Source organism: Branchiostoma belcheri, unplaced genomic scaffold (assembly GCF_001625305.1).
Source record: "Branchiostoma belcheri isolate BF01 breed outbred unplaced genomic scaffold, Haploidv18h27 scaffold19, whole genome shotgun sequence".
Taxonomy (NCBI): Eukaryota; Metazoa; Chordata; class Leptocardii; order Amphioxiformes; family Branchiostomatidae; genus Branchiostoma; species Branchiostoma belcheri.
Genome location: NW_017803379.1, coordinates 501,653 through 524,352, shown reverse-complemented (window position 1 = coordinate 524,352; position 22,700 = coordinate 501,653). Strand labels below are relative to the sequence as shown.

Genomic DNA, 22,700 nt, shown 5'->3' with positions numbered 1-22,700 from the left:
ATATAATGTAGAACATAGTGCAATTAAACACATTACAATTGATATGAATGAAATTTTAATAAGTAAAATGCCTGTTAGAGAAGGTAGAGAAATTATAGTGAAGAATAAAATTCACCTAAAGATGAATGTATGGGTCCAGAGGTTGCCCATGATGCACCAGAAATACAAGACACTTCCGGTTCGGGAAATTTTATTTTGCGGAAAGGATTCATTTTGTTGCTTTCCACCTGGATTTTACGTTTCTAACGCTTTACTCCTATTTTATTGGGATTTTATGACGCGGTTTTTGTTAATTGAACCCTGCTACGTGTTTCCTGAGGAAAACGCGGCTTATTTATGCACGAAATGACGCATATATTACGGCGAGGTCCCGTGGGATGGTTTGAGGTCGCCTGATCAATCGCTCTTCCTCCGAACGTCAGTTCACGTCATCGGGCGTCACAAGATCAGCGGCGGCTCGACAAGACAACCGGCAGCTCAAAAATTGTGGCCTGGATTTGGATTTACCAGAAAAGGTGAGCTTTTTCTCGGGCGAGGCTTAAAATAGTAAATGTTTGAGAGGTGGGCGTGTCAATGAGGATGGTAATATATACTGATGGGCAGATTAAAGACAGTCACGGAAGTGGTTATATTATAGTGACAGGAAACCTTTTTTTTAAATAAATTTACAAGGAAGTAGCGTAAAATCCATGTGATTCAAGCACTATGATATATTTTTTTATGATATGCTCAATTAGGGTTATAGTTATACTAAGAAAACAAAGACTCAGGCATATGTATTTCTAACACGAAGTGTAAATTTGTATTGTTACAGTAACTAAACAACCCTTGAAATGTGTAGGGCCAGGTCGTCTAGGTTAGACATAAAAATTTAATTTGTTTTTCTTTGGGGGATATTTGTTCCGCTTGTGTAGGCATGCTAATAGAATCACAAACTGTTGGTGAGCCTTTGGAAAACCACTGAGGGAGCATTTTTTATATGGTAATAGCGACCTGTCAAATCTTTTATAAATGGTTTTTGGACAAGTGGTTCTCTGTGCAGTGTATTTGGGTGATGCTGATAAGCTGAAATTACTTTACAGGTTTGGAGTCCCTTGCGACCTAGCTCAGAAGGTCATGATACACACAGCAGTTATATGATTCATGCATAACATTTTTTTTACCATATGGCGTGATAAGTTGTAATTCAATGTAATTCAAAGGCAGTTGCACCATTCTAAATCAAAATGTGTCGGTGGAAAAAAATTTTAAACATAAGCTATACATAAGCTTTTCCAATCTAACTATAATTCACAAAGTGTAGACAACACCAAAAATATCCCAATATCTGCAGGCGGAAACAAGATTTCCTTAGCCACTGCTAAAGATAAAGATATAAATGCCATTTAATGACAGAGACCAGCTGGGACCATTGAGTGATTGATGGTTAAGCCTTAAGATTTGTGTAGATTTTAATATGGAAATGCGAAATTTCACTTTGGACATGGTAACAATTATGAATGTGATCATGATGAAAGGATCAAATTACATGTATGAAATGCTTAGGAAATAATAAAAGAACATGTAATTTTAGCTAATAGCTCTCACCAATCCTCTTAATTGGACTGTCCTTTGAAGATTTTGAAGATTTGAAGACAAAGAGAATTTATATGTATATTCAGGTATTCATAATTGGCTATATAATGTTCAAAGGAAGGTATGAAGCAACCTGTCATTGAACTGTTGAAATAGTCACACCCATCCAATATCCACATTTTGAGAATGCAGGAAAAATTAAATTTATAATCACCATTTTGCAATTTGCAAGCTATGAGCACACACACACACAAAGAATAAAAAATCACATATTGCTGAAAATATTTGGAACCCCTCAAGTTCCTGCATGATAACAAAGCTGTCTAACTCTAAGTGACATTACAGTAAATCTACAATGTACTTTCATCAAACATATATACAGTAGGTGATGGTTGTTGGTCTTTGGAAGGCACAGGCTTAAGCTTGGGTTGATGTAATACATGCGGTAACCTCATCTGCTATTGCCACTTACTTCTCACCCTGCTGTCCTACTTGAACACTGTTTGCGTCAAATAGGACAGCTTGGCACAGTTGTAAAATGATGATCAATCAGCCTTCATTAACACTTTGCATTTGCAGTTCTAATTAAAGCATGAATCACTTTTTTCAAAAGAGATGTAAGTACTTTGGAATTGGACTGGTTGTTGAGATGGAAACATCACATTTTCAATTCGTAAATACTAATATTTTCTTTTTGCTTTCATTTAATTGCTTAATACCTTCATTTCATTGCTTAATACCTTCATTTTATTGCTTGCACTAGCAACATTTAGTATGGCCTGGATGATAGACATGTTTACATTCCTTTGTGTCTTAGATTTCGTTTATTTTGGATTCTTTTGCATGTTGTTTTTATCTTAGCATCGCCATGGTGCCAGCATGCGCTACAATGCCAGGGAGTTAATGCTCATAGCATCGGAGAAACCATCTTACTTTTTCGACAAAGAGGGGCTGCTGATATTCAGGGAAAGGGAGCACTTCTGGAAAAACAAAGCAGGTATTGCTAATGCTAGACCAGTATATTGATTGATATGTGTCACTGTGTTTGCTCAGTACAGTTGAGTAACAGCACGCAAGTAAGAAGATTACCTAACCCCAGACCACAAAAGGCCAGACACATTAAGCTAGATCCCAAAAGCTGACCAGGGGCCATAAGACTAGGAGGTTGGCTCAACTTGGCTGGATTTGTTGCAAATTGGCTCAAGTGTGTTCCAGTGGAAAATGCATACTAGTATATACCTGAGCATTTTTAATTTAAACAGAGAAATTTGTTTTTCTGTAGTGTCCTCATAGTTGCTGATCGATGAGGCACTGCATAAGTCCCTCATCTCAATGACTAAATTGTAACATTTGTTTTTACAGCAGCCTTTCTATCTTTGATGTCCATATGGCTTACTGCAATTAAGTCCAAAGATAGATTGCTAGGCCATAAGTTTTATAGGTTTATCTATTTCTGGATATCATCATCTTATGTACATCAACATTTTTATCATAATCTTCAGCAGCATAAAACACATAGAAGTAGAGAAATTTGATAGATGATCATGAGTTAATGACATGACTGTGTTCATGGACTAGCAGGTAATGTATAAAAGATATCTGACTCTGAGTATTGGTGACTGAGCCCTGAATGATATGTGGGATATCTACCTGCATACGAATGAAGTAATATTTTATAGATATTTGTATCATGTCTGCTATCAATTCCCATATGGATAGGTACTACATGCATATGGCAAAATGCATGATGATTGAAGTTCAGAATGGGCCTGTATTTCTGATTGAGTCATTTTTGTGTGGGTGGGCTGGTGGAATATGGAATGATGTACAGGTCAAATTCATGATAATTATGTAACTCCTACGTTTGACATGCATAACCTTCGCTTGGAAGTGGAAATGTTCCCAAGACTAAGAGGGTTTCAGAAGCTTTTATCATTTTCAAAGGGAGTTGCTTCAAAACGTGTGTACATATACATTAAGATTTTACTTTTAAGTTTCATACATTTTCATTATAAGTTTCTCATGTTCACATTTTTTTTCTGTTCAAACTAGTAAATGTAGAAAGATGGTGTCGACTGAAGGGCAACTTGCTGTTTTACATGAAAAGCAAAGATAAGGTGAGGATATACAAGAGACTACTGTCTGTAACCCCACAAATGTCATGTCACTGCTAATATTCTTCTGATATTGACTATTATTGTACCTGTCATTCTTCACTGCCTAATCCTAATGTGGGAAAAGGTAGAAAATACTTTTCTTGCTTGGATACAAATAAAACAGTGGTTGTTCCTGTACCCTTGTGCATATGCGGAACAATGTAACAAGAGAGATGAATAGAATTTCCCCATTCCAAAAAAAAAAGATTTCTGCTTAACCACACCTTTGTCTGTGGTCTGAGAAGATTCTACATGTAAGTATCAATTCTCCAATTCAGAACATAGCTATGTATGGTGATGTAATATAACTCCAAAACATTACAACAACACCAATAGCCTTATCTCATCTACCTCTGTCAACTTAAAGCAAAATCTCAAGACCAGATTTTGAACTGTTTTCGTCTACCTGTGAGAAAGTGACGTGAATACAAATTAGTGCAGAAAACTGACAGTGACATTAATGTGCAAGGCTTCTGACGTCATTCAGGATCATTCTCAGGGCAATCTCGCTGACTGTAGGCTCATTCTACATTTTTCACACACGCTGTGCACAGCAAGATTGTAATCCCTCTCATATAATCTGAATTGACTCCTGTGGATGACTAGAAGGTAGAGGTGCTTTATCAGATGTGATGTGCATCTAAAGCAGATATAGGCAGTGCAGTGGGATGTGAGATTGTACGTGTACCGTGACCATAAGAACCAGAGTGTACTTGTGCCTGGGACGTGTTAAGTTAGGCATGCTGGTCTGAGTCAATGTCACAGGCTTTCCTAATCCACTTATCCCTCCAAATCCTGTTACCACGGTTACTGTAGTAGAGGTATTAGCTTAATCCCTTTTGTGGATGGCATTAACCCTGGAATGGGCACTTTAATCAACACTGACTAGTAACTACATAATACTTCATTTCTTCTGTCTTTGGAAAGTATGCTGGTAATAATTAAGAATACAGTATGGTCAAATGTGACGACTACACACTACACATTACAGCAACCTCTTTACCAAAATGTTTTTGTCTGCCTGTGGCTTAACAATTATGATGACAGTCACTAAAATTTAATACCTGTACAGCATGCATCACATTTTTGGAGACCATCTCGTATTCCTTTATCCTCAGCTCTTTTGATTGATTGTTGCATCATTTTTCCCGGAACACCTATATTGATCACCAGTCAGAGGTATACCAGGGAGACATTTGGCACCAAACCAAGACTGGTTTATACCACCGGTGCACCAGCAGGCCTGGCAGATTAACCTACTATTGTGATTTATAGCACATTCCAATCTAGCTCATTGCCTGGACCTTTCTGCACTTGTTTTTCCACTCAACACCTTGTGTAGTGACATTGTTTAAATTAATCAAATAAGTAAATGTGCAAGAAAAAAAAAGCTATTACTATTATAGTGTATAGTATATATGTGTGCTACAGACTTGAAGATTCTGTAGAATATCATTCTGTACTTGTTCATTCTTAATAGCGATGTCATAAAATGTCATAAAATCTTCTAGAAACCTGTAGGTTATATAGTAAGGATAGCTATATGTATGATTAAGGCCTTGCACATAATATTCAGTCACAATAGGATGAAAATTTAACAGGCAACATCAGGACAAAGGTCTTCCACCGTATGCATGACACTGTGACACAAAAGATATTGATTATTTGGTGTAATCCATAATGATTCTTTTTCCCCCAATGGAATGAATTACAGTTTCTATCTATCAATTTGAATTTGTTTTTCCAGATTTAAAGATCAAACTACAAAAAATCAGTGGTAAAAGTAGTGAAGTTTGTTAATTGTGTTCTTTGATTTTCATCACTTTTGCTAAGCTACTATGCATGTGTAGTATACAATATATAGCGGATCAGAGGTATTTCTTGGTGTCCTTATTATAGCTTGTGTTTACAAATGGTATCATCTGAGTATGTACTAGAAAATAATGAATTGTTAACCCCTATTCTGTCATGTTCACGCTGTTATTGAATGACTTATCTTGTAAGCTGCAGCATTGAACTGTCCTTGAAACCCATTCTGGTCTCCACTAGTTCTGTGCAGCTCTTGTGTTGGGTTATCTCTCATTATTTATTCATCACTTTGGGATCAACCAGAACAGACCTTAACATTCTGCATTCAAGTGATGAATTTTGATTAAACAACACGTGTACGTTGTACATTGTACACTACGCGATCTGAGGGACAGGAAACCTCTGTTGCTTTGCTCTTGCTAAGTGTAGTAACATTACCAGCTATTTAATAGTAATACATCATCTCCTCTAAGTTATTTTTTTCTCCCCCCCCTCCCCAGTTCTCGAGTCCGCTCGGTGTGTTTGTCCTTGAGCGGTGTACAGTCAGCTGCAGCACCTTCCCAAACCCTGAGCTGTCCTTCAAAATACGTGAGTACAACATATTTAACATGCTGTAGATATTCTAAAGGGAAACATATATATGTTAACATCAAACTAAAAAGACTTACTAGTTTTCATCTAAAAGACATGATAATTGTGTAATCTGTTCAAGTCACCATTCTCTACAGCCACCATTATACATTGTAGTCTGTGATATCTTCCTGTAGTTTCTGTTGTGGATTATAACAAAAGGGTCAACATACTTTTAACATTTGCATGTATATTGCATTAGATAATGTATCATTTACTCCTGAAAAGCTTCTTTTATCCAGGGCAAAAATACTAATATCCAAATCAGTTATCAACTAATCATATAATAATTGATGCTACATGTAGTAGATTCCCTGCTGTAAGCCAGTTCACAGTCACAGTACTATGTTGTAAGTAATAAACAACCCTAAGCCTCAGTCTATATATGACCACCTCACATGCCTCAGGCATAAGGACGTAAAAAAGCACTTTAATGTTACCCAGATTTATGGGCCCTTCAGACATTACCCTAGATCCAACCCCTGTCAATTCCATCAGGAGCATAACTCAACCTGATGTGCACTAACTTTTATATTAAGCAAGTGACATCTACATTCTGGAAGGAGGCCTATATATTCATTATATTCCTACTGGTAGCAGCATATGAGTCATGGTTACTGCAATATTACAGTGATTATAAATTCCTGATGGACACTCCAACTGTTTCGAAATTCTTTTTGTTGGTGGGTGGATATCCATGCTCATCCATGATGAAACAGGCTTGTCCTGTTGAAATGTGAGCTGCATGTACTTATATATAGGGCACAGGTTCAGCATTCTGAGGGGATTTAGTGCACTTGGAAATTCAACGGTGGTTCGTCTACGTGCCAGTCTGCTAGTACACATTGTACACATTTTTAGTTGGAACAGAGCACCATACGTTGATTTTGTGGTTTAGATGCAGCTTTATTGGCTGTGAGGCTAGGCATTACACTGAATACATTATTGGTATCTACCTATTGTACAATTGTACTTATTGCACATTCAGTCTTGTTCCTCTGACTTGTGTCATCCTATACATAATATAATATGATTTGATAAGGAACATTGCAGCTATTGTATCTGCATTTGCATGATAATGCTTCCTTTTTACTCTTCTGTATGTGATTTGTGCCATTTCTAGAATTTATGATCAAGCAAAAGATGCAATATTGTAAGATTATACTGTGATAGAAAAACAGTAAATGTTCATTTCCCCTGTTGCAGAGTTTGAGTTGGACCCGCAGGTGCAGTACCTGACCACCCATTCCCAGGAGGACCGGGACACGTGGCTCGCAGCCCTGCAGAACTCCAGCATCGAGGCCCTGAGGGGCCGCTTCGAGTCCCTGAGAGGGACCATCATGGCCAAGACGGGGCAGGACCCTGTCCCCGGGCCGGAACCCCCCGGCCTGCTCAACGTGAATGAGCCGGCAGAAAGGTACTGTAACAACTACCCTGCTACGGATAACCTTGTGCTTAGAATCATAAACATAGGAATAAAATTGTTTTATTAGTGACAGCTTAATACTGATGAATGATGAGGACATGATAATATCAAGCATTGCTGGATGCAGATTAGTCTCATGATTTATTTGTGTGTGTTTGTTATTAGCAATGACGTTAAAAGGATATCCCACTTGATTTAAGTCAATTTGAATTAATCTCTGAATAGCTAGAAAGTTTAACACATGAGTACAAAATCTGCACTTTCCTTATTTTCTGATAAAGGGAATATCACATTAACATGAGCAGTCACTTTGTTTCCTATGTGCATGAATCTTGTTGACTGTTGTACTCTCCTGAATTGTTTATCTTTCTTTTGTTTGAATATCCAGATTAGGAATCCATCTGCACCCAGATGAGCCTATACTGGAGTTGTCGTTAGCGTGCAGTGAGCTGATCACACCACGTGACGACCGACGACCCAACAGTTACGTCCAGGTCAGCTACGTCACACCTCCAGGAGGGTTCTGGACCAAACACTCGCAGACGGAGATCATCGAGGCGACCAGCACGCCACTCTTCATGACCACGGTCGTCTTCACCGCCGGGTCCCGCCTCACGGTCAATACACGGGTCAAACTCTCCGTCTGGGACGTCAAGGACCGGGCCACGTCCACCATGTACGAGATAGGCAGCGCCATGTTCCCTGTGAAAGACATTTTGCACGCCGACGACCACCGCCTGCATTTGCCGCTGAAATCCTCGGAGGGGAACACGGTTGGCTACATCACGATCCTGTCCTGGGAACTGTCTGAGAAAACACCCCTGCCCATTTCACGCTCACCCTCACCATCCAACAAGAGAGTGCTGGCAGTGGACGAGTCGTTGTTTGAGCCAGTATCCTCCAATGCCAAGTACTGTTCTCTCAGTAGAGATGTAGTGCTGAAGGTATAGATTGATCATGACTCCTTTTGTATGGATAGCACAAGAAGTACTTCTCCATTACTGTTTTGCTTTTGTATGCTAATTCTTGTATGGTGTATTATGTAGAAAAGATATACAATATCATGTAAACTGGTGTCCCTTGTGTTCCACCAGGCCCTGTATGAGAGTACCACCACCAAGACCTATCGCTTCCCCACCACATCAGGATCAACGTTAAGTGTTCAGGAGTTTATGGCTGAGACCAAGCTTTCTTTTCACATTCCCATCCAACTTCTGTAAGTCAGCTTTTCAGTTAAGATATCATATGATAGTACTTGATGGTAACTTTTAAAATACTAAGAAAATCCCTACCATGCCCTCAATATAAAAGGGAAAGACAACTCCGTAAAAATGTTGTTTGTAGAATACCTTATGTATCATAAATGTAATTGTTTCCTAGAATCAATTGTGACTTAATTGCAATTATAGCTTTTATTGTAATATTTTGACAGCAAAATACTGATTGATGAAGAGAAACAGCAAGTTGTTGAACTTGAAGACTTGGGGAAGGTAAGGTTAATTGAGACATCAATAATTGGTCTTTCATCTTCATGTTACTCACTATCCAATTTATTGTATGATGATAATGATACATTTTGTAGTAATAATCTTGTACCTTTGCCCGATTTTTAAAACATGATTGAATGTGTATTGTTATTATTGTTACATGTAGATGTTACATTGTACATATGGTGTGATATTTGACATTACCCTGTGTGTATCCAGCTGACGCCCCACTGGGAGCAGGTGAGGAAGAGTCTACTGGACCACCATCTCCACCTGGTACATGAGTACACGGAGGCCCTGCATGGCCTGCAGACATACAGGGGTAAGGCTGCAAACATGAGCTGAGCTTTACTTTTTCTTGTGTGGAAATAAGATGTTATTGTGTTAAACCTAGAGACCAATTCCCCATTGCCCCTCCCATCAGAGTTAAAATATTAAAATACAGAAATGCTATACATACAGAAAAGTGAGTGAGTAACACTTTCTCAGAGTTTGAAAGGGAACCCTGTAAGGGTTTCAGAGACAGTCTACATAGCATAAATCCTAAGGACAATATTGATGCTATATTAGTCAACATACATGTATGATTCAATATCCATTGAATTCCTTTGTTTGAGAGCTTGATGAATTTTGGGTTCAAATCAACCCCCAGGCCCTGCTTTCAAAGCCAGCTGCCTGAAGGAGGACAAGCGGTTTGAGTTTGTGCCACTAAACCTTCACCTGCAGAGGATGAGGGTTCAGCTGTTAGAGGAAGAGATAGGTTTGTACCTGTAACATTACAACTTTATATTAACCCATACGTGTGCACTGTCATTCTTACCATCTTTCATGTCGTATGCCTTTAAACTACATCCCATAACATCTTATTTAGCTTAGCTGACATGACTAACTGATGGGTCCACAATTTACCCAGTGTGTATTTGGACAGTGTGTGGCATTCTGTGTGGTGGTAGAGGTTAGCACGTGCTTGTCTCGGTGTGTGGAAGACATCGCTGAAGAATGCTGTGTTCTCTCTCTTTCTCTCTCCTTGCCTGTAGCGTCTGCCACACTGCCCCATAATACAGGGGAAAGCACGGACATACGTGAGTCTCCAAAGCTTGATGGGCTGTGTCTGTGTTAGTTTGTAGAGTGTATGTCGTAGAAGGAAGTGTGTAAAGGAAAAGAAAGCAATTAGTGCAGCAAATGTAGCTTAAAAAGCTCCAATCATCTCTGATTTTCTTTGCCCCGTAAGTGTCAAATGTCTCATCTACCATGCAGGGTGTAGATTTGCATGCTGATGGACAATACTGGACTTAATGCATGTTATCATTACATTGATTCTTGCAGTCTTTGCACGTGTGGTTGTCATTGTCAGTATCTGTTTTCATATATAAAAAGTTAAAGACAGTTAGTTCATTAAAGGTTCACTGGTGTTGTCACCGTGTCTTTTGTTATATTGGCCTTGACTTACAGTACATGTAGAATGGCTAAATGTTGCCTTATATTCACAAGTCTTTTCACTCTGTAGTACTGTACATTATGTTGTTAGTAGCAGTAATGCATGTACATTGCATGATATCAGCTAGCTTATAATCATACAGATGACATGTTGATAAAAATCTTTTGCAACCTTCATACATCTCAACAAATAAAACTGATTAATCAAGCTGAATCGTCAAACATGAATAGCCATAGGTTTTACTGAATGAAAATTGGTTTGTGTGCAGTTGCCAGAAATGGTCATTCTGAGCTTTCATTTGAAGCCCAGTGTATGAGGTCTGAGGTGCTCGTGATCTTGACTTGATCTCCTGCCTACTGTTATTCATCCATACTATGATCAAAACTATGATTAGGTGACAGCAGGCTAGCTGTCTACATGGATAATATCCCATCTCACTAGTCCCTCATCTGTACCATGTGTCTGTCCTTGGTGCTGATTTAACCATGTTTGTTGTTAATAATGGTAACACCTCGCAAAGAGTGTTTCATAAGCTATTTTCCTCTCTCTTACTAATAAATGACGCAAATTTGATGTGTGGCTAAACTTAACTAAACGTTTGGCAAATGTATTAGCAATAGTTTACCCAATCATCTTTTGTCAGTTGTTGTTGTCTTTCAGTTGAGTCACATCATCAGAATGAAAGGAATACCAACACCTTTTCATGTATACAAAAGCTAAAATTGCATTTTGGTTACACTTGAACAGCACATGACTTTGCCCAGTGAATGGAGTGCTGTGTTGTTGTGTTGTTCCAGATAATGTGTATGACATAGTGACAGTAGGGGCCATGGCAGCCCACACACAGGGCTTCAAACAGGGCGGACTCAAGAAACTACTGGCTTCACATGAGGACGTGTACAGTCCTAAAGGGTACGTAGTACTGTACATTTTGTATATACTTTGTATTGTTGGGTTATGTCTATATACAGACTAGATTAATTGGCTATCTTGTATATTTAGTACTGTATAAAATGTTGTTTCAGGTGTCTCAGTATTATTACAGTTTGCATTTTGTATTAGAGCTACTACAATGTATAATACATACTACTTCAGTTGGCATCAAGTCATTGCCATGGAGCTTGTGATTTTTTTACTTGTCCTTGACCTCTTAAAGCTGAGTATTTCTTAGTTTAATGTACTGATTGGATGAGTCAATATGTGGTCCCATTTTGTTGTTTTTCAGGTCAGGGTCAGGGTCCAGTCCCGGCCAGAGCCACTCGGCCAAGGCTCGAGACCTGCTGTCCAGTATCCAGGCCCTGAAGACACAGATCATGTACTACAGTGAGAGCCTGATGAGATCAGCTAAGGACCTGGCACCGGGAGACATGAGAAGGGCCCTGGACAGTCTGACGGACAAGGTGCAGTGTACATGACTACTATGAGTATGATAGAGTACAGTGTAGCTTATTTTGCCCAGGTCCGGTCATCTAAAAAAACCCGGTCATCTAAAAAAACCCATGCTCACCTCCTGGCATGATATGAGCTGTTTCTTATCTTTATCATATCGGACACTCTAATAGGTGTGTGTCAAGGTAACAGAAAGGCCATGATTTTGTTCATCATTAGCAACAAGTCACTGATGAAAAGTATTGGATGCTGCTTGAAAGCTGCATCTGACAGTTTTCAAAATCTATGCAGTTGCTTCAGTAACAATTTCCTTGTGTATCTCATCACCTGGAAGTCCTGAAAATAACCTGCAACAAAATTCCACAGAATGATCATCCCCTTTTCAATGTGTTGCAGTGTTACCCTTTAGAACAACTGAAATTGAACCATTTTTGTCTTTTTACCTGTGAACAGACCCGACAGCTGGTGACAGTCTGTGAGGACAGGTTACTAGACTACGCCATCCACTCCCTGAAGGCTGCGCGCCCGGACTACATCGCCACCACGCCTAACGATGAGGGTGACTCAGTCACACTGACCACCGGAACTGAGGATGACCCCACAGCCAAGTGGACTTGGGAAGGGGACAGTTTCAAACCTAAATCATCACAGTCATCCTGGGTAGGGTCATGAAAGCTATTAAGATCCTATGAACAAATAAAGTAGCTTCATGCTTAAAGGTAAAAGTTTTGTTCCAACACAAAAGGGAAATGTTCTCACCTCGCTTTTCCTCAGTAGGCTGACCCAGTGAGACTTGTCACATGGCTTCTCTGATGTGTGACGTTAACACTGGGAAAAAGTTATCGGATAAAATGTAATGATAGCTTCTTGTTATGGGTCTCAATTGTTTGTTTATTCAGACTCATGTCATATTTCTACAGGAGGATACCCTGATGAATGTGGACAAGAGTTTGGACTGTATCATCAAGAAAGTGGACCAGATGACTCAACAGGAGCCTCCTGCTAACCTGATCAACAGGACACCAAAAAAAGGCAGAAAAAGTCAGTACATGAAGTACTGGTAGTCTGAAAGTCATAGATACATTATGACAAAATCATTTTACAGTGTGTATAATACTTACATATTAATTATATTAAAGATGGGCATGTATATTACTATATTCATCAAATTTTTTTTCTCACTGTTTAAAAGATTATGAGCCGGAGAGCTCCCACATCTCATAGTTACCTACATGTACTTTGTATTACTTCTTCAAGGCTGTAGCAATCTCTTGGTGCTGTTTATTGTGCATTTCAAAATCAAGGTTTAATCAAAGTCTGTTAGAGTGTACTGGTACATTGTGTTTTGTATGATTATTTGATCAGCTACAACTGTCATAGGGAAGCTACATGTAACATATAAGAGTCTATGTCCAGCTGATTGTTTAATTATTTTTCTTCAATCCAGCGTCAGAATGGAGTGAAGCCCTGTACCCCCTCCAGCAGACACTGACCCAGTGTGTCACCCTGCTGACAGAGAAAGTACAGCAGAGTCTCACCTTTCTGCTGCTGCAGGTACAATGCACATGCTGATGAAACTGAAACTGTTATACTCTCCTAATAGTATGCTTCTTCTATATGCAAGGGAACCCATAAAATTTGACACAAGTGAGTTAATAAGAAGAAACAAGAAACAATCATGTAGGAATAACGTGATCTGTTGATTAGTAGAAAATGATAGACATTTACTGTGCTACCTTACTTACCAGTCGTCTTTTACTTTGTTTTGTCCTTTTAACAAAGCTTTGTTCATTGAAGTGTCTGTCAGAAAAGAACAATTATCTTACTCTGTGTCTAACATATGATAACTTTTAACAGACAAAGGTCACACTTTTTAGTGATCCTTAAGATCAGTTCTAAGGTGACTATTGTTACAAGGAAGTTTTACGTTTCAGGATACAAATCTTGATTGCTGGCTTGAGACCCCAAAGAAGAAAAGACTCACCGTTTACAAAATGGACCAGTCCGAAACTTCTGAATCTGATGAAGCCACTTCAGAAATGGCAAGATAGATGGGCTATTCCACTTATAAAAGTTTTTGGAGGGTCATACGTATACCATTCCATCCCAGCTCCCTTCCACTATGATTTATATGATTTTAGTTTGCATATTTTCCACTTGATTGTACCATTTTCCTCACCCCACTAACCCTTGTTTTTTTTTTCATTTCCTTAACCTCCCTCTTGTAACTTATTAAGTGGAATAGCCCAAGTTTGGAATATTTTGAGTGGTGCACACTGGTGGTGGTTTAGGCTTGCTAAATGGACTTATCCTAATCATTCAATCAAACAGTTTATGAATTAATAATTAGTGATGAAACAATTATCATGAATGATCTGATTTTCAAAGACACTGCCAAACAAAGCCTCTGAGTTTCCAAGAATACAAGATTCTCTAATTCAGAAGTTACTGCAGGGGTATGGTTTTCTTCCTGATAAACTCTGACCATCATGAGTGAAACATGTGTTGCTTGTTTCCTGGTTATTTAGGAGACCAGCTGTGTGTCCTCCAAGCTCCAAGAACTGCAGAACCGACGAGACATTGTCTTCTCACAAGCAGTGAGTTGTCCATTTTTACAGTTTGGGTTTTTGCCTTTTCTGTCAGTTGTTATATAATTGTACAAATTATTATGTTTTTAATAGACAGTATAAAGACAAAGATGCAAATGGCAGTACCAGTAAAGCATTTATCACAAAATCTCACTGATGAGAATTCTTTTGATTAATGTGACTGTATAAAAACTAGCATCAAGTGAGTGAATATTCTTTATTCACTTTGTTGATTGTTTTGTTACAAACAATCTCAGTGTCAGGGATAGTTAAAGCTGGACAGAAAAAAACAGCCTGTAACACTTGTATGGTAAAAATAACAGCTTTATTCTCCAACTCTCAGTTGTCAGCGGTTGTGGCTGGCTTCATCACCAAACTGCGAACGTCTCTGAATGATGAGAACTTCTTGCGTCAGCTGTACCTGGTCGGTCTGCTGGTGCACTATGAAAGCCTGCTGTCACCTCATGGTTAGTAGAGTACAACACAGAACGGTCTTGTACTCAAATTTGTAGAAAAATACTACATCACTTCGCAAGTGTTACATGTATATTTACTTACACTGCACATTTAACTACAGATAATGCATTGAACTTTAGCAACTGAAATTTTGAGATAATACCGTCTTAAGTCAAAGGCATACTAGTTATGAGTTTCACTATTCACTAGACTGTTGACATGATTCTTGAGGTCTCATTCATGTATTACTCCGAGTGTACCCCCTAAAAGAGTACCAAGTCAAAAACTAAACGGCTGTATGAACGAGTGTTTTTATTGGTGAGAATTTTCCCTTTAGCCATCCCAACTGATGTAAAACGTCAAAGCGGTGAAAGCTTGTTTGTAACTGATTAGGACATAATTGTCGGCAGCCGTGCGCTAGGTCGGACGTGCACAGTCCAGTGTTGTGAGTTGTGCGGTCGTAGGTTTGCAGCGCGGGAGGGCCTCTTCGGGCAGCCGCTAGTTGCAGTTTGTAATTCCCATAAAAGGGGTTTGTGTGTATAGAAGTCGTTGGCAATTTTTTTATGAGACGTAGAGTAAGTGTGCTTAACATAGCATGAAAGATATCAATTGATTTAATGTAGGATCATAGGGAACACGGTCTCGTAAGTCACTCATTAATGCATGGTTTCTAATGTATGGAAAAAACTCATGAATGAGACCTTGAAGGATATGGTCACCTGTACTGATGTTGTTGTTATGCATGACATTGTGCAGTTCTCTCAATAACTGCTAGATGGCATTAGAGAGCTACTAGTAGGTGTAGAGAAGGTTTTGTTGTCCTTAGCAGATGATAAGAAGTCAGTATTTTTAATCAGTATATTTAGAGAAATCCTGTTTTTCCTGTCCTCAGCCGATGAGTTAGGAATGCTGGAGGACATGGTTGTTGGGATTAACGACCTTCGCAACGTCACGTTCAAGATCGTTCCCGCCTCGTCAACTTCCACTCACGATCTCCTACCAGTTCTCACAGGCACAAGGTCAGAGGAAAACTCATCTTTTCTACTGTCAGGGTGTTGTGTATATTTTTCAGGGTGTTGTGTATATTTATTCTTTGGACTGACCATGATATACATTATCCAAATAAAAGCTGTGAGCTACAATCCTTCAGAATGTGTTTACTATGTACTACATCTATACAAACTCTGCTTAAAACTATCTGTAGCTGCATGTATAGCCAGGGTCCGGCGCTTCGGTATAACACACAAGGCTCATAGTGTGGTGGCAGCTAGCTATCTTATACCAAACCACCTGTTACACCCAACTTCTGCACACCTAGAAAAGCGCAGGCGTTGTTTAAAGCTATTATATATACAAATGATAATGCCCCAACTGTACTTGGTGTTAGCAAATTCCACTCTACAATAGTTGTAGGAAAATACAAGATTTTGAATAGCTCAATATGTCTTGACTGTTTCCTGCCCCCCTCCCACAGGACAGGGATTAACGTGCGCATCCCGCTGCCCCCTGGCTTGTACGGCCTGCTGCCTGCGGAGATCAGAAGTGGGATGCTGCTGAGAATACAGCCTGTCCTCTTCACTGTCGGCATCAACGAGAAGGCCACACTGGCTGAGAAGTACTGCTCAAATAATTCATTAGTCAAAATCAAAGTCAAAAGGATGTGGCAGACTGAATTATGTAGCTAATCTACACCGCAAAATTGCTATACAATTACGAAACGTTAATCATGCCATAATTTTGAAGTTTCCATGTTTTAGTGTTGCTGTTGCCACTGTTGTTCTATTTTGCCATTAGAGATGTAGTTATTTTCACTGATTACTTTAAGCTGATTTGTGACATTGCTCTCCTGTAGATTTGGGAACACATCTCTACAAGAGATCGTGAACATTGAAAACTTCAGTCGGTTGAACTCCTACTATGAGCAGTACATGGAGATGATGCCAGCACCAGGTTAGTAAGATTTCTCTTGCTTATCATCAGAATCTTGCTCTTATAGCCCTTAACAAAAAAAACAACTTGATTTGTGTCTAGATGCTCAGGTAGTGCATGTACCCAGTTTTAAGTGGGTCCTTTGTTTGAATAGATGTAAGTCCATTCTGATGTTCCCTTACTACAGCTGATGTTGACCAGCCGCACCAGACCAGACTGGCCGGTCTGCTCCAGTTCTTACAGAACAACGTGCACATCCGCAAGAGCAAAAATGTGGAGATCCTTCAACAGAGCGCTGAGGTCAGCAAACTTCACTTTCCTCCTCCCTGTTTCTTTCCTTACTTTATTCCAAGTTGCATAACAAAATTTTGACATTCTGGAATAATAAAGATTCCGAAGAAGCAGCAGAAGACTGAAAAAAATTTTCTACCACTGAATAAACTGTTCCGCTGCCCACAGATCTGCAGACGTCTGAATGGTGTGCGAGTCACGGGTTGTAAGAGTGCGAAGGACAGGACCGCCATGTCTGTCACCCTGGAGCAGTGCACAGTCCTGCAGCTAGAGCACATGATGGCGCCACAGATATTCAACAACGCACTGGACTGTATGCGAAGGTAAGTGTGTAAGGCTTTCAGTTCTCCAACATGCATGATGGAGCTATACACTATACTCTGCTGTTTAGACATTGGTACTTATTGATAATGCTAATATTAAACATAATTTTATAACTTAGCTGACTTTGTGGTAATACCAAGAGAGCTATAATTAATTTAGGAGGAAGCTAGGATCTCTGTGACTCCTGTTAGATTTGATAGAATACAAAGAGTCTTCCTTGACAGGAAGCATGTTCAACAGCTACATGACACTTTCTCCTGTTTCATGAAGTTTGCATGGATCTAACATGTTACTACTACATAGAGTAAGCAGTGTAGATTTTTAGGTTTCTTTGATGCTGCTTGCTTCCCTCTCATCTCATCTTCCAGTCATGCTTACAAATGTACATCATATTAGATTTATCTTACCTTTACTCTCACAACCCATTCCAGCATTGTTTCATAGTGTTAACATATTACATTGTTTGCATGATTATCAACATTTTAATGTGCATCCTGTATTTAACCTTGACTTGATATCATTTCTAATTCTCATGTAAATATTATGTCATAGACATGGCACAGTTATGTGTCACTGAAAAGTTATGCATGCACTTACATTTAAATGATGATTATCCACTCTTTACATTTAATGTATTATGATATAAGATCATGATTTAGATTTTTTTGTCAAGTTTGAACATATATGTTACTGCATGTATTATTGGTGCAAAATTTGTTCTATTTTTGTAGGCATTCCTTACTTAGAGTAGCTGTGGTTGGTTACTAAGCTGGCTGTGTGCCCCCTTCTTGTTTCCCAGGTTTTGGTGTGAAATATTGATGCTGTCACCAGATTACCATGTAGCACCTGTGTGTTAACACCCTACAGCCATAACTTGTGTGCCCCCGCCCCCCACCCTCCCGTGTGTTGTGCCGTGATCAGAGCCATTGCAACTGAAGTTGGGACTGAAGAAACATCCGGAAGGATCATGCTCTATCGACAAAAATAAAGGCTCTATAATTCTACTCCATTCAAGTTTTAAAAACTAAAACCCTTTTGCATGACTTGTCTACTGTAAAACAGAACTTTTTAAAAAGAATAGTCACAAACGTCACTTGAGCTCAAAGTTGACAGCATGGCAGCTTTAGTTATGACTTAGTGGCTGACTGAAACAACTGTTTGCCTTACCATTCCGTATCTTTTTCTGAGTGTGTTTTTCTTGACAAAGTTTGCTGGAAATCTGTTTGGTTTTGTGGTAAACTGCGCTGATTTACCAAGCAGCAGCATGCTAGTTCAGTTGCAAAGGTGCTGATTTCTTGTCCTGCCCTTCTCCATCTGTCTTCAGTTCCGGTCTGTCCTGGGCCATTATCCGCAAGAATACGCCTCCAAACAGGTGCCTGCGCCCCGTTAATTGCCGCCACTGCGTGATGGTGGCGCGGCGCGTGTGGCCGACCCTCACACTCCTGCCGAAGTTACTTATCGTTCTCCTGCTCCTCGTTACAGTGAAGGCTGTCGTCGTGAGAACACGATGAAGAACATCGGATCCCGCAAGTACGCTTTCCACTCCTTACAGCTTATGGCCTTCCCCAAGAATTACCGCCCCCCTGAGGGCACCTATGGAAATGTTGCCACGTAGTGCACGAAGGGCACAGTGGGGAGGGATGCCATGGAGTGGAAGGAATTACCTACTCTAGCTAGCACAAAATACAGTAGGCCTGAAAGACATTAAAAAGATGCATTATATGAACCCTTCACTACATGCATTTTTAAGTCCACTCATGTGATGATGTGATCACGCAGTAACACATTATTAGCTAATGATGTAGATTACATTTGTACATTGTACAAGGTAACATCACTTCATCCTCTGGCTAACATTTGTTAACAATAATTCACATGTCTGTAACAAATTTTAAAGTTTAAGTGTTCTGTGTACTGTTGGGCATCAGTGTCCCAGGTTGGACAACTAATAATCATATAAAAACAGATAGTAGAAATCCATAGTGTAACCATTAGCCATGGGGCCATTTGCTCCAAAAAAATTACTAAACAGAAGGATTTATTCAGGATCTGTAGGACTGGTATAAAACAAAAGCAGTTCTTGGCCAACCAGGCCAGAGAAGAGGTATCTTACATATAGATTAAGATTATCAAAGGTATAAACCCATGCATTACTTTATACATGTAGCCCATTTGTACATTGAACCAAGGAGCTTAAAAATCACGTGATTCTTAAGCTCCTTGGTTTAACATGCGTATCTTGCAGGTTGGACTGTTGAAAATGTAACCCATATAGTTGACAGTTTTAACACTCAAGGACTATCCAGAGAAAATGTATGGCCAATACTTCTCATGTGCTTATTCATGATCACTGATATAGGATCATACATTGTGCTTCATCATGTGGCAATGTTGTAGAGTCTGACAATGTAGACCATCATTATAAGTATGGCACACATAGACTAACTCTCATGACATCTGTATAATCCAGGAGCTTGAAGATCGCAATTTTTAGCTCCTTGGTATAATGTAACATCGTGAGTGCAATTCACCAATACATTCACCAGATGATAATGTACAAAATAACAATCATAGATAGGTGTGTATAGCAAGCATGGATAGACACAGTACTTAAGAAATTTAGTAGCAATGTAAAACCTCAATATCAAAGTTGATAAATGCCAATAAATGTGTAGTTAATAACTATAGAATAAGATACATGTATAGACTTATATACACATAAATGCCTGTGTATACATGTATGTGATGTAAAACTGTGTACAGTGTGTATAACCTAGTGGAAATCAAGGTTTGGGGCAATATTGTTAAAATTACTGCATGTAACTGTGGCATTGCATTTTCTATTGCATGTTTGAACCCTGCTTAGATTAAGAGTGGTTTGTTCAATCACAGTTTTTAAGTAACAAACTTCTCTTTGGCTTGGTTCTGAAAATGGGGAAGAAACCCAGTTCAACTAGAGTTTAGAATAAAATATTCTAAGCACTGTTGTTTTAAAAATTATTATCAGAAAAATCTTCCTTCGGTCCTAGTTCCAAACAGGGTCCTGTTCATTTTTAATAAACATTTTAGATTGCACAAAATGAAGAGCTTAAATGTTAATTAAAAGTAATATGTAAACTGTGGAAATTGCCATGTTGTGAGTTGAAAGCGAGCTGTTGGTTGTGTCTGTGTTGGTGAGGCTGTGTCCTTCTCCGTTCACAGTGTTGTTTCCATGGCGATGGCACTAGAGCATCCCCGGGACGCCTTACACACGTGTGTTCGGTCCCTCCTCTGGTACTACTTGCATTCCTTTGTGTAGCCATGGTGAGTTTATCAGGTAGAGCATATACATATAAGACTAGGAGTCAAGAAAAAAACTTAAGCTATCACTTGATATACTATGCGAGAGAAAAAAATTCTTGTATGAATTGTCTAATTTGGAGTTTTTGAATTTATTATTTTTTTTACCTGGCAATGTCTATAGCTAGTTATCAATCTTTTTTAGCACAAATTTTGTTGATATTTTTTAAAGGGTTTTTATTTTTGGTACACATGCTACTGTTTTGTGGTCTCCAAATACACCATTATAATTGCTTTTAACAATAGATGAACTGTTACTTCTTACTAATCTAATTTGGGAAAGTTGTGTGCAAGGGCTTGTTGTTGACAATGTGAAGTTTACTGGGTGCACAGTTGCTAATACACGTAATAGCAATGACAGCCATGATAGACACAATAGTGAGCTGATAGGTCTCTATCTTTATCAGTGGAAAACAGTATTCCTATAGTTGTAGCAGAACAACATGTTGTGTACTGTTGGGACCATGTAACTTTTATATCACTGGCACATGTACAAAAAATGCCATGATTTGCTTCCATCGTTTGTCATTAGTCATGTGAGCATTACACATGTACATGAAATCTTGATGCTAGCCAAGCAAATTTGTACTAATTTTGATTGCATGTATACAAGTAATCGGAACCATCCTGTTGACTGTACATTACATACATGTTGATTCAAAGGGGAATCTGAACAGTTTCTGGAGCTGAGAAATTTTGTGTTGTAACCTAAGAAATGCAGCAAAGCTCGTTAGGTTTGAGTGAAAACAAAAGAACCGAGAAGGGTGAGAGAAAGAGTATGCGACCTATGATTGAAAATATGGAAAGCAAAGGGCAGAATGATAGAGGATGGGTGAGAAATTAAACCTTCTTCCTGCTGCCTAACCCTGTATCCAATACACCAAAAGGCCATGGCTCAACAGGAAGAAGGTTGAGCAGTATGGAGCTGATTTAGATACATCTGTTTTGTCAGAAACAGCTCTTATTGCTGACCTTTTAGGCCACACCAATTTAATTTGTTGGTTCTCGGATTTTTTCAGAAAAAATATGAAGCGACAGGGCGAAAAAAAATAAAAATAAAAACAGGTCTAGACATCCTATTATAGGCTTAAATGCTACAAAATGAGCCATGAAGTCAACACAAAAGGCTGGGTTAAAATTTAAACATTGAATTTTGAACTTTTAATCAAACCACTGCAATGATAGATGGGAAAACTGTAATGACTAGGAAGAAAAGGACTTTCCTCAACTGTTGGGGGGCAAAACATGAGCATTTTTCAGTTGATTCAGGACCAGAATCAAATTTTTTTTTTTTTTCAAATCAGAAAAAAACGAAGAGGTGAATCCGAGAACCAACAAATTAAATTGGTGTGGCCTTATTGTAATCTGAGATCATATTGAATCTGATTGGTCTACTGTAATTGTTTGCACAGAGAAAATAAATAGCAATGCCAGTAAGCTTTTTTAAAATGTCTGAAACAGAATTGTTTTCCATGTTCTTTTTTTTTTAAGTTCAAGATGGTATGGTTGTAATACAAAATGTAAGTTATTGCCTCTTAACTCCTGAACAATTATGTATGTCTAGGTAGCTATGAATTACAATGTATTTATTTTTTGAATTGGTATCAATTGTTGCCAATTCCCACCTTGTACAATCCAACTTATATGGATATCAATGTGTAGCAATGTTTAATGGAGGTCATGTTGTTTTTCTCAGTGTTGATTCCTAATGAATAAATGTACAGTTACTGTACGTTTAAATGTTATTATATGGTTTGTATGTTTAACCACAATCATTGTGTGATATTGTTTTCTTCGTGTATTTGGTAATTGTGCAATATCATGGTCTGATAAATGATGGTCTGTATCAGGGAGAACCTCGGT

The 22,700-nt window shown here is 38.8% G+C and overlaps 1 protein-coding gene across 2 annotated transcripts; it reads left to right on the top strand.

The window, feature by feature from the left end:
• The first annotated feature begins 135 nt into the window (after positions 1–135).
• LOC109467946 (type I inositol 3,4-bisphosphate 4-phosphatase-like) lies at positions 136–21,768 on the top strand. Of its 2 annotated transcripts, XM_019766120.1 has the most exons (24): positions 136–515; positions 2,437–2,572; positions 3,628–3,692; positions 6,041–6,128; positions 7,377–7,587; positions 7,985–8,540; positions 8,691–8,812; positions 9,029–9,086; positions 9,303–9,405; positions 9,736–9,843; positions 11,319–11,433; positions 11,747–11,921; positions 12,364–12,570; positions 12,831–12,951; positions 13,358–13,464; positions 13,845–13,952; positions 14,439–14,507; positions 14,842–14,965; positions 15,847–15,973; positions 16,429–16,569; positions 16,807–16,904; positions 17,071–17,183; positions 17,343–17,497; positions 18,981–21,768. In XM_019766120.1, the coding sequence occupies exons 2-24, from the start codon at positions 2,455–2,457 to the stop codon at positions 19,111–19,113; spliced, it is 3,222 nt and encodes a 1,073-aa protein (XP_019621679.1). In that variant the 5' UTR covers positions 136–515; positions 2,437–2,454; the 3' UTR covers positions 19,114–21,768. The 2 variants fall into 2 exon arrangements, with proteins under 2 accessions (XP_019621679.1, XP_019621680.1); XM_019766121.1 differs by lacking the exons at positions 2,437–2,572; positions 3,628–3,692 and having other exon boundaries at positions 387–515.
• Positions 21,769–22,700: the final 932 nt, after the last annotated feature.